This window comes from Cyrtonyx montezumae, unplaced genomic scaffold (genome assembly GCF_038088225.1).
Source record: "Cyrtonyx montezumae isolate F1298 unplaced genomic scaffold, pur_monq_1.0 scaffold_7, whole genome shotgun sequence".
NCBI classification, from domain to species: domain Eukaryota; kingdom Metazoa; phylum Chordata; class Aves; order Galliformes; family Odontophoridae; genus Cyrtonyx; species Cyrtonyx montezumae.
The window spans coordinates 14,591,393-14,603,995 of record NW_027072078.1 but is presented as its reverse complement, the minus strand read 5'-3'; the positions used below and the strand labels follow the sequence as shown (position 1 = coordinate 14,603,995).

Here is a 12,603-nt window from a genome sequence, read left to right as displayed (position 1 = left end):
TGTTTTTTAACAAACCTAAGAGAGTGTAGCTTTAACTGTACCTTATATTTCCTTATTAAAGAAATACATTGCTGAAGAATTAAGGCCATACTTCTGATGCCAGACATGTAGCTTTTTCATGTAATCAGGGAATAAAGAACAGAATGCTGGTGATTACTCATGCAGTTAGTAGTGGAATAGAATGTTATGTGTGTCTAGTTTGACAGAGTAAGAGGTTTTGTTGTCTCTAAAATTTGAGAATGAAAGGTATTTCAGTTTCCAAATATAGAAGAATAGGTTGGACTCAATACTATCACTTCAAGATGTTCTGGTTTAGCCTTTAAACCAGATAAATGTTCTATTTCAGAACCATGTTTTTCTGGAGAACATGCACTTACAAGTGAGGAGGACAGTCTCATCAGTGACTTTCTTCTGTATTTCTCACCAACTATTCTTAAATAGTTAAAGGAAAAGACTTCTGAGTATAATCTAGTAGCAATTTTCATACATCTAGATTTTTTTCTTTTTGTAAATATTATTATTTATTATATTTGCCTTCATTTTTGTAACATGTAATCAGCATTTAAAATATTATGTCCAAATACTTGTTTTGATTCCGGATTTCCAAACCAAAGCAAAGATGTCTGTGGCTGACACATAAGGCAATTAAATAGGAAATTTCTTTTGGAAATCTTCCTTGTTATACTTCCAGCCATAATTCTACAGCTTTTGTATTGCTGAATTGGTGTGAGAAACATGCTACGCTTCTTGTAGCATGAAAATGTATATATGGTCAATAGGTTGTGTTTTATTTCTTTACTCCTTATTTTCAAGGAGAGTGAAAATACTTCTGCGCCTGGATAAATCTTAAAAGCATGACTGAATACTCGCGGTCCTCAGGCAGACCCGCCTTTGAAATCAGTTAGAATGCACAATTATAGATGTAATTTAACTAAAAATGAGTGTTTCGTTGTTGGCTTCAGTGGCAGTTCTGTCCAGGCATGTACTGAATAAGTAGTTCAGACACAGGCCTGTGAGAATGCACTTGTATGCAGAATGTCAGCTCTTCTTGATTCATTTATTTAGATACCCATAAATTTTATATTGAGTTCCAAAGCACTTTAGCAGCTGTGTGTAGAATCTTAAGATTATTTAAGCATAAAATTCAAGTGAAATGTATTTCTAGTAATATATTTCAGGTTCACAGATGGAGGATATAACATTAATTTTATAGTTGAGGAGATGATCCAAAGCATTTTTAGGATGTGAGGGATACCTAGGAAGAATATGCTGTATTTATTATAATCCGTGAGTATTATTTTTCAAAATATCCTTATATTTTTACAGTGGTTAAAAAAAAAAAAAGCAAAAACAAGACAATACTATGGAAAGGCTTGTATTCCTGTACCAGTAAAATAAACATGTCAGTTTGTAATGGGAATAAAAAATATTTACACAACAATAAATGTCTGGTGTCAGAGAAAGGTATATTCCACCAGCTAAAGGATTTATTTTAGTATGTATAAAAGTCACATTTTATAATAACAGATCATATACTATATTTCAAACTTTGCCCAAACTGTGTGAAAGTTTTCCCAGTCTGTTTTAAATTTTTCCATTCCAGACAATACAGACTGGCATGGCTTAGAAAAGATGAAAGCTCAAGATAGTTCTAAAGTAAATTTGGTTTGGCATAAAGCTACAAGACCCAGAAATACAAAGCTGTGGGACGTTCTCAGTTTAAGGATACTCCCTGAACAGTGGGATTTTTGAAATGTGAGCTCTCCTTGTTGAGATAGACCTTTTCCACAGTTCCTTATATATATATATGTATATATTCATATATATATATATATGTAAATCAAAATTTATTTATGTACCAGCATACCTAGAAAAATAGAAACAAGTATGCAAAGAATTAACTAAAAACTGTAGGTGATACAGTAGGATCATCTGAAAAGCACCCAGTAGTTAGAACACTGGCTTCTCTGTTCAAGAAAGTGTACAGGTAGGTATAGAACCAAATTTTGCAAGTTTCAATGCCATGTGGACTTTTTAATATTTTCTTATTCTCATTACTCCCTTTCTGTAAGAATTAAGCCCATTTCAAAACCAGAACTTGATAATGTTAAATTTTTAATCCAAATAAGTTGCAAATATTTCTGTACCCTGAAAAGGGAATGGGTTCCTTTGTTAAGAGTCTTTGCTATGCCAAGTCAGAAATAAAATATCTAAGAAATTAAGTATCAACATCACTCTTGTACTGTAGCCAAGCAAGCAATACTTCTGAAATGAAAATGATACTTCAGCTCAGCCAGTTGGAGAGTAGTGATGCAGTTAATCAAATAATCAGTCTAGCTACAGAGCTTGCTCAGTATTGCAGAGTCATCCAGACATTTCCTGATGTAGCTTCAGTATCTCAACAAAATGTTACAGCTTATTTCAGTGCACATTTGTGCTTGGAATGAAAGGCTGTATATTTATAGCTTCCATTCATTTTTCATCCTTGTATAGAAACAAAATTGGTTTTCTTTAGAATGTGTCAAACGGATTTATTTCATGTAACAACAATTATGAAAAACCTAGTCATTTTTCAGATGGGCCTCAGGTACAAGGAAGAGTGTTTTTTGAAAACTAAAGGTAATCAGAGGGTTAACAAATACACTGTGCCGTCTGATTTGCATGTAGGTTTGCAGCAGAATTTTTCTAGAACAGAGCCCTACGGGTTCTTCTGCTTCATTTCTCAGTAGACTGCACAACTTGTGAGATAGTAGTTATTTTGTCTGGCAGCCGTTAGAGTCTCATTATTTAGCAAACATGTAGATAAAAAAAGATTTCAAAATCCCTTATCAAAGTTATCTAACTCTCTCTTAATGAGTGTCAAGAAATAATATGATGCTCTTTGTTGTTTTTTTTGTTGTTTTTTTCTGAGCAATGACTGGTAAGACGTAGGACAAAATGCCTGCAAATGCTGTGAAGGTTATGACCACTAGTGACTTAATTGTTTTCCTGCTATTGCTTTCATGACATATATTACTCATAGTGTTTGTATTTTTCTTCATAAAAAGAATAATGAATTGTTTAAATGCATGCTTTATTCCTTTGTAAATGTAAGCCAGCAGAAGATAAGACTTTTTGTGAAGAAGAATGATCTGATGCTTGCTTTTTCACTGAAGGTATTGTCTGCCTTTCTATAGTTTTTCTAACTTTCTAGAGTTTTTCTGCTGATGTATTGAGGAAAGTCCTTCTTGTCCTTCAATTAATTCTGTCATTGATCTTCTCTCCCTCTGTGTCTTATTTTAAGGCAAACAGAACTACAACTATCGTTACCAGTATGTTAACGTATGGATTGTCTTCCTTTGCACAAACTTACATCCCAGGGTAGCTCCTAGAGTTTGTTTAGGCATTCCTTCAAGTATTACATAGCTAAATAAGTTTTCCCCACCTTCATTTATTTTCATACAAGTTTTTTAACATCTTTTTTATGACTTTCAGCTTTTTACGACTTTCAGCCAGTCCTGTAATCTCTTTGACTGTGATCTCTCTCTACTTTCAAGATTTTCTCTTAAATGCTTTGAATTTTTTTTTTTTTTTTTTGCAGTATTTCTATGGTACAGTTTCTAATGTCCAGTTCTTTCTTCCTCTGTTTCTTGCTAATATTTTTCATAATTTTCCATTTTGCCACAGCATTCTTTTCCCTGTCTTTAACAAATGCAGCTGAGTCCAAGTTGGGTGTGCTTAGAACCCAAGTGCTGCAGGGATTCTCTTGGGCTCTCAGAGGGATGAAAGCAGTAGTAGTTCTGTGTTATTTCGCTTTTTTCTCCCCAGGCTAAAACTACTTATTTTTTCTCTCCAAATTCTTCATGTCCTTCACTTTCAGAGTTTTCCATGTATTGTAAGTCTGCCATAGTGTGCTTTCAAGGTGCTGACTTGCACCTACCACCCCTCAGCCACTGCAACCATCTTTGCACCTTTCCTGGTCCCTCTTTTTTGAAGATCATCCTACAAGCAGCTGCCAAACTTAGTTTTGCTACTGTCACATCTGAATTATATATATATGTGTATATATGTAGTGATGGACTGAAAAGCAGAAGAAAGCTTGTGAGAATTTAGGCTGCGACACTGATGCCTCTGTTGATGACTTGTTCTGTTTCTTATATCTGTCTGTCTTCAACTGTGATCTCTGCCCTTAAACTGCAAATCGTTTGGTCCGGGGACTATATTACTGTTGTGTGTGCAAAAAGCTTAGAACAGTGAGGTCAAATAATGGGTTGTAATATTAACTAGCTGGCCTCTTTCTAGCATTACCAATGGCTGTATCTAATATAGGGTAGGAAGAAACTGTCACTTCTTATTTTACTATCAGATGTTCCAAGCATCTGAAATACCAAGTTTTTACTGAGTTAGAATTTTATCTTTAAATTGATATAGTTTTACTCTGTCTTTATGGATGACAGTTTAACTACAGTGATGAGCTTTTCAGTGAAGTTCCTTGTATTATATATGGCTTTAATTAATGTAACTGATTTTACCTTTTGTATACACTTGGTCAGGGAGAGAATGTTTGTACAAGCTTGACAGTGTGATTGATTTCCTCTTCCCATTCTACAATCACTAAATGCTTCACAGGTTGTTTAATGCAGCCTAATATTCATAGTCATATTTGGAGCTACTGACACTACAGGGAGAACCTGAGAATAGCTTTCCCTCCACACAGCTCTGCTGTCTTGGGAAATATGCCTGCTCCAGGGTCCCAATTAGTCTCAGAAATCAGCATTTTGAACCAATACCAGCACACGGTAATACATCATGAGTGAACTCAGGAATGCTGAAAGACCATATTTATGCCATGCTTCTAGTGACAACATAAAGCTATTAAGGATCAGTGCTGTGACATCCATAAATAATACACAAACACATCCTCACTTTGGTTTTTAGTCACAGTAGCAAATGGTGTAGTCAGAAATTAATTTAAGGTGTTAGACTCATCAAACTGCCTGTGTTTATAACAGTTGTTTTTTTGGTATAGATGCAGTGTTGTAGCAAACCACCGTAAACATGACTGATAATACCAGAGGAATTGCAACTAACCATGCATCTCTTTGGTAGCATGGCATTGACAGCCATGCAGTGATTGATCTGTACTTTGTTTTCTTCATTTACATCTTCAGTTGCTATTTAAACAAGGTGTTGTGAAATAGAAGTTTACTGTAAATATAAGTTTTGTGTATATTCAGTGTTAATAACTGCGCAGGTGAGCATATTGTAGGATGTAAGCAACAATTACAAATAGTGATACAGAAAACCTGTAGACCTTCAGAATAGCTGTTTGAATTCCTTACTTTATACATGAATTTAGGAAACTGCTGCACAAAGGGAAAGCTGTGTCACAGGGAAGAAGGTCTATGGCAGTGGTTTTGCCCTTTCACATGCTTAGGAGTAGGATTTCAGCATTTACAGGTGGGTCATAAACTATGCAATAGCAACAGCAGGGAGACCAGCACAACCTACAAAGGAAGATACATCACTTGAGCCAGTTCTACACTCAGAGGGAGCTGGAACCTGTCAGGTCTGAGCCTCAGATGTTATCCTATGCTGTTGTCTGCCTTGGACACATAAAACTGAAATAACACACTGCTAATTAGATAAATAAGCCTTGAATTCTAGTATGGTGCTGATGCAGATGTGAGGCGAACAACCACAAATATATGAGAACAGCTTCAAAGCGGAATTGAAACAATGTAAGTAGTCAACAGGAGCATTGATACTACTGAGCCCAAAGCAATACTTAATTAGTTGCTTTACTTTTTCCTTGGGCTCTCTTTCAAAATAAATGCAGACTTCAGTGAGAACTCAAAATGAATCACTGATTTACTTCTCTGGAGTCCTGAGGAAAAGGGAGACTTAATTTAAAGAGAGGCATTTAACACAGATGAAATATGATCCTTCTGCTTGGAAAACAAGCATAGTCCAGTACAATGCAGCAGTATGGGTCAGATGGTCAATAGCACCTTGCATGCTTTTTGGACTGGTTGCTCCCACTCATGTGCTGGTTTGGCCTTTGCCCAGCTCTGCTGAGCTCAGTGGGGTTGGCCCAGGTGGAAAATCAGTGCAAATTTGGGCCCATGCTCACTAATACTTGCCTTCAGAAACAGCAAGAGAACTCTCATCTTACAGCCACGTTGAAACAGGCATTCTGTCCCAAATAAAACCATAGGTAATGGTGTTTTGAATCCTGTAGGGGGCATGTGTCTCTCCACGTACATTTGAAGTCACATGGATGAGGAGCTGATCTATGTCAGGAACCTCTCCCAGTGATGATATTACATGAGCTGTGGTTCTTTCCAAAAGCCAAGATGCTGACAGCATTTTGCCCAGCAGGATGCTGGCAATTTCCCTCCACTTCTCCAGAATTGTTCTTGATGGGAGATTGCACATTATATATTCTAAAATTGCTTTGTATTTCAAAGAATAAAAGTGCTGTAAAACTTGGGAATATTTTAAATATTGACAGACTGTCCATTAGCAGACATTTGAGGCTCAGAATGGAATGTCCATTTATGGTGGCTGGTGATGTGAGAAGTGGGAAATGAAATCTGAAACTTTTCAATCAACTGTTAGCTTTGGCAGTGGGAAGCTGGCATTGATGGTGATGGGCAGCCTCTGTGAACCTGGTCTTACCCTCATTGTTTAGGATCCTACTCTGCAGGTGCCTGATGGCAAAATCCAGAGCAGGATTATTCTTTTGTTCCAAGTCCTGTTATTCTTTTATGGCCTGAAATGCAAAATATTATGAACCTTCCTTTGCTGGATTCAGGCCCCCACATCTCTGGACATCATGCCACTTGCAGTCTGGCAGTGTATTGTGTAAAACAAGCAGTCTGCTTTCCAGTAATGCAAACTCACAAAAGGCAGCAATTCAGCATGTTTCCTTAGTAGATATTAACATGGTTGGGAACTTTCCATACTGAAATCTATTTAATTTAGAATGTTAGCAGATGTGATTTATCAAAACCCTCTATTTTATGAATACTCACAATGTTTGAGGTTTTTGCAGATGTAACTGATTACTATAATGATGTTAAAACTAAATAGTCTATGAACTGTGATTTAACATCACTTTCTTCTGTCATACTTTACCAATCAAAATACTTTCAGAATCTGTCTTTATCGTAAGTTCAGTACTATTAGTAGGCTTCATACTTGACCATTTTATATGTCTCATATAGTTCATATTGTACAATTTTAAAGTATTTTATAGCTATTTAAAATATATATTCAGTTCTTTTATTAGAATTTCCTTTTTCCCAGTTTTTAAGTATTTAAAATTGATGTACTTCAATGCACTTCCTGGAAAATTGACAAAATCTGTGAGCTTGAGTACCAAAATGCCTGTTTGTGGTTGTTATGCACTCTCAAGTGTTTGTTGCAGAAGGCGCAGTGGTTTCCTTTTTTTTTAGGAGTCTTGGTAGCACAGTCTTGGCCACATGCATGGAGTGATGTCACTTAATGAGTCCAGTGTCTGTGTACCTAAACTGCAAGGGTCTGTATTTAACAATAACAGAGTGTATAGAATAAAGTCTGTTATTTTTTAAATTGGTTCAACACTTTTAAAACTATACCATAGGTTTTGTATGGCATCTGAGTAGTTTTAAGAGTTTGCTGTTATGTAGGTGTACTTCAGTGATAAAAATTGATTCCTGTTGCAGATACTGAATACATAAAAGTGTTCTTTTGAATCTGAAGGATACTGAAAGTGTCATGGCTTAATGAGGAGAAAACATGGTGTAAGTCAAGGCAGAATCTATCAGTGGTCAAAAAGAAAGATGGAAGACATTACTTCAACTCACCAAAACCACTTAAACATTAATTGCTGTGGGTGAATTAGTCAGGAATGCTCTTCTCATCCCTTCCCAGATTTTATTCCCTGAAGCAGAGGAAACAGTCATCATATGGACTTGCAGAAGTGATAGTAATGTTAAATTTGTGGTATTTCTCATGAGTGATGAGGTATTTTGAGATATAAATAATGAGTAAGAAAAAATAAAAGCTAAATGAATTTCTACTCTGCTCTGACAAAACAAGAAATAAACCTTAATTTTTGGGAGATGTTCATCTGCATCATTGCTTCCTATGCTTTGCACCATATATTCTGTATCATGCCCACTTTTTGCTTATCTGCAAGTCTAACTAAGTCTAACTGCAAATCTAACTATGAGTAATCCTAAATTTAGAGCTGACTCTTCATCTCAAACATACTGAGATATCAAGGCTGATACTGGTTGGTCTGTAGCAAAATTAGATCTCTAGTACTCTTCCACATAATTAAAAAAAAAAAAATCTTAAAAATTCAGATTGTTGGCTGCTAGTGTTATCCAGTAGAGTTGAAAGTATGTAATCTTTTGTTCCACTGAAGTAGCAGTTCGCTCAGACTGACAGCAAGTTGGAGCCTTAGGCAATTATTTCATGCAACCATTTTGTCAGGGCTGCTCATACTAGAAGTGCTGTTTTTTCCCACTTCCATTCCCTCACTGTTATTGGTGAGCTTATACCAGTAAAGCTTGTGGTCTCAAAGACTTCAACTGAATAGCTTAGAGTTCAGTGAGCTCTTGTAGACACCACATAGGCAGGGAGCATTTGAATATTGGCTTTGGCACAAAGTACTTCTTCAGGCACAGTTGAGACATTTCTCTGTCATGTGATCACCATATGCAAAACAAAGTAATACCTGCCTATCTGTCTCAACAGAACATGGGTTATTGATTCATGGTTGTGAAATGATACAGTAATATAGTGAATGCACATTGGAGCCATCATATCTCTGGGCATATGGAGAATTGTTGTTGGAAAAAGATCTAAAAATATTAACAGCTGTGCTTAAGTGTAAAGTGTTGTACCATACTGAACTCCTATAGTTCAGAGAAGGGATATCACATGTCAAGTCAGTGCTGGAGTCTTTCAGTGTCCTCCCTGTTATTTTGAGAAATTTGAGCCATGCCAAAGGAAATATATTGCTTTCCAAGAGCACTTTTGCAATCTCTGTAACAAAACTTTGCATGTTTCTATGTACTCTTGAGTCTTTATCCTGGGTTCCCTCGGACTGTTTGCAGCTGGCCAGACCTGCAGCAAAAAGGCAGCTACCATGAAGTTTCTGAAGTCAGTGGTACACACTAATAACCTTAAAACCCAGAAAGTCAGCCCTTCCATCAAGTTACACACGTTCTGTGGTTGAATTTTAACAAGATTTCAAGGATGCTGAAGTCCTGTCTAGAATTGGATGAATTAAGCCCCTGTTGGGTTAGGTTCACTAAACCCATGGGGTTATCATTGCATGATTGCTTGTGCACAGCATATTTTTGATGTAGACATTTTCCTTTTTTTAGAAGATAAAGTGAAATCCAACAGTGCAAGTCAGCATTCCAGTGCAGAAGTGGGTGCTTTTCTTCCCAAAACTGGAGTGGCAGCAGTGGCACCTGTATCACCTTCAGCATCCTCCAAGAGCACAAATGGGGCTCCTAGCACAGTCTCTGAGTCAGAAGAGGAAAAAGCCAAAAAACTACTTTACTGTTCATTATGCAAAGTGGCTGTGAATTCCCTGTCACAACTAGAAGCACACAATACAGGTGAGTGTGTAAAGAACTTGACTTGTGTGCTATTTTTTAAAAATGTCAGTGTAACAAGCTGTTTTTCTGTTACTATGGTAGGCTCAGTTTACTGGAATCTTTTAGTTAGAACTTACCATGGCAAGTTATAAAAACTTTTCTGGTAATGGCAATTTGATGTATGGTGTCTGATATTTCGTTAAAGCTCTCTATACACTTTTAGAGCAGTTCTTCATGTACACTATAAGCTTTTTAAATCCTTACAGTTCATGTTACCTAGTTATATTTCATGATACCTCTGTTGCACCAGGGTTTCTAAAATGTGAGTGACATCTCTTTCATATTTCGGTTGTTTATGCTGTTTTTTCCTGGCACAATATTTAGTAACTTTTGTTATTAGATTTTTTTCCTATTTTAGTCTGGGCTTCTTAGATTTCCTAGATATCCTAGAATTTTTGGATTGTTAAGAATTAACTATGCTGTCCTCATTCCTTGGATAAATATTTTAAAAGGCCGCAAGCAACAATCTCTAATTTACTCTGGCTGCTCTATGATGTGCTTGTGATGTAAAGCTTGTTAACAAACCATTTAAACTGGATTTACAGCTGTAATCCTTTCTTGAAATGAGCAAAGCAGCCACTTCTTCAAAATCCAAGGATACTTATTGCAGTCTCCATCACCAGCACCACCTCTGCTGACAAGCCATGGAAAAAAGTGCCTGCCTAAACTCTCTCTCATTTTACATTTTTCTGGATGGCCCTGCAGTCACTCTTCCATTTTAAATATTCAAATCATTATTAGTATGTTCCACTCGTAAATCTGCCTTGCTCCACTTCAGCAGAAGTTGGTATAGATTTATTTTCTTCAAGGCATCTCTACTAGAGAAATTACCACTATGGCCTGAAAGAGATGAACCCTGAAAACTCGTGTCTCCATTTGGAATATAATTCCTCTACATCTCAGATCTCTGGGTGATCAGGACCATCAAAATCACATAGATTCAGGGGAAACTTTCTAAGATCAACTTTTTCTTCTTGACCATTTATCAATTCCCACAGTTCAAGACAAGGATGGAATTTTAGCCCCAGTCCACAGAAAAAAAAAAATTAGTCTAACGAAGACAAGATTTTGTTCAGTGTCTTTTCGTCTACACGTAACCAGTACTGTGGCTGCTGGCTTAGTTGCAGATTCCTGTTCCAAGGCAGATTTTGAGTGATCTCTCCTGGATCATGCCCTTATACTCCTGGCTTTTGTCAGAATAAGCACAAACGTGACCACACGCTGACCTCGAACATAGGGTCTGTGTTCCAGCTCCCTTTCTGTACAAGCTCTTCTTTTGTTGAGGAGTTTCTCTTTGGACTGATGAGGTGGGAACAATGTTGACCAAAAGGAAGACCATTGTTAATCCTGATCTGTGGTGGTTTTGAGTATTTTGTATTGAAGACAAATGTGGGACAAGAAGTCCCATTGCTAATGGACACTATTATGTGATGCTGATATAACTCTCCTACATCTGCTTGACCACTAGGCTCCAAACACAAGACAATGGTTGAGGCTCGGAACGGTGCTGGTCCCATCAAGTCTTATCCCAGACCCGGCTCCCGGCTGAAGGTGCAGAATGGCAGTAAAGGCTCAGGGCTGCAGAACAAGACATTTCATTGTGAAATCTGTGATGTTCATGTTAACTCAGAAATTCAACTTAAACAGGTAACCTCCATGTGCCTGAGGCTTCTTCATTGTTTTTAGTTCCATTGCAATATTATAGGTGGAATATAGGACTCTGTAAGATGTTTTAATGAACAAACAAACTTACTTTACCTCAGCCCACAACTATTTCTAAAAGTCCCTCACATAATTGTTTCAGCTGGAGAAAAAATGAGCTTGCAAAGGTAGAAAAAATATTGGTAGCAATGGATAGCACAGTAGATCCAATTTAAAACTTTGCTCTGGCTTAATAGAGGATGTTAACTTTGTTCACCCAGTAGGAAGAAGTCCTGGGTTGAGGTACCCTGAATTTCTATTTTGGTGCTGTTTTAATCAGTTGGGATATATATATATTTTTAAATCTTTGAGTCCAAGAAAGAGTGTGTGACTTGAATCTGTTGGCTTAGGACAGTCATTGAGATAGTAATGCCATAGATATGTCTGAACTGTGTAGTGACATTATCCTTAGCGATGGAATATCAGCACAGCTCCATGAAAACACAGTTCCATTCTGACCGAGCCAATTAGTACTGGGTTCAGAGCGATGCAATATAAACATGTTGTTTCTGATAGCCAGACTAGAATTTCCAATTGGATGGTGCTTTGCAGTGTAGACATGTTCTTTCATCCATGGTTATTTCCGTTATCTCTAAGGCAGTATTAAATTGCGTGGTGTAGGCCTATCCCTAGGAACTGGTTCTTCCTTCAATTAATGCTGAATTATTTATGCAACAGGACAGCATCAAAGGCACTGAAGTTCACCTGCTTCTGAATATCCTTATGACCTAGTGATTACAGCTCTGCCTGATTCAAAGCTCACCAAGTAGAAAAAGGAAGTACTAACCAAAATATCAGTAATTTGCAGAGCCTGTCTTGGATCACAGAATTTGCGTTATTTGATTAGTTTCCGATTCTCTGTTTGATATGCTCCAAACTGTTTTGTTTAATTTAGCGAAACTCATCTAAGAACCTACTTTATCTTACAAGCAGGGGCTTAGACATACCCTGCTGATAAATCAGTCTCAAACTCAAAACTGAAAAATGTTTAAACAGCTAATTAAATGTGAGAATGTTCATTTCAGCACATTTCCAGCCGAAGGCATAAGGACAGAGTTGCAGGAAAGCCTATGAAACCTAAGTACAGTCCTTACAACAAACTGCAGCGCAGCCCAAGTATTTTAGCAGTAAGTATTTTTATTTCTCATCACTGTCTATGCGAATTTGTGACCTTGGAAACTCCCACAACAGAGAGATGGGAACATGACAGACCTGACAGTGGCACAGACCTTCTGCCCTTGCAGGCAGATTCTGTGCTGGC

General features: G+C 37.1%; 1 protein-coding gene across 3 annotated transcripts in view; it reads left to right on the top strand.

Annotated features, from left to right (window-relative positions):
• The window catches only part of ZNF385B (zinc finger protein 385B), a 140,654-nt gene that overhangs the window by 125,232 nt on the left and 2,819 nt on the right, over window positions 1-12,603 (top strand). For all 3 annotated transcript variants that reach the window (XM_065750485.1, XM_065750486.1, XM_065750487.1), the window contains 3 exons: window positions 9,363-9,602; window positions 11,110-11,288; window positions 12,368-12,469. In XM_065750485.1, the coding sequence (XP_065606557.1) occupies window positions 9,363-9,602; window positions 11,110-11,288; window positions 12,368-12,469 (521 nt within the window). The remainder of the gene's footprint in view (window positions 1-9,362; window positions 9,603-11,109; window positions 11,289-12,367; window positions 12,470-12,603) is intronic.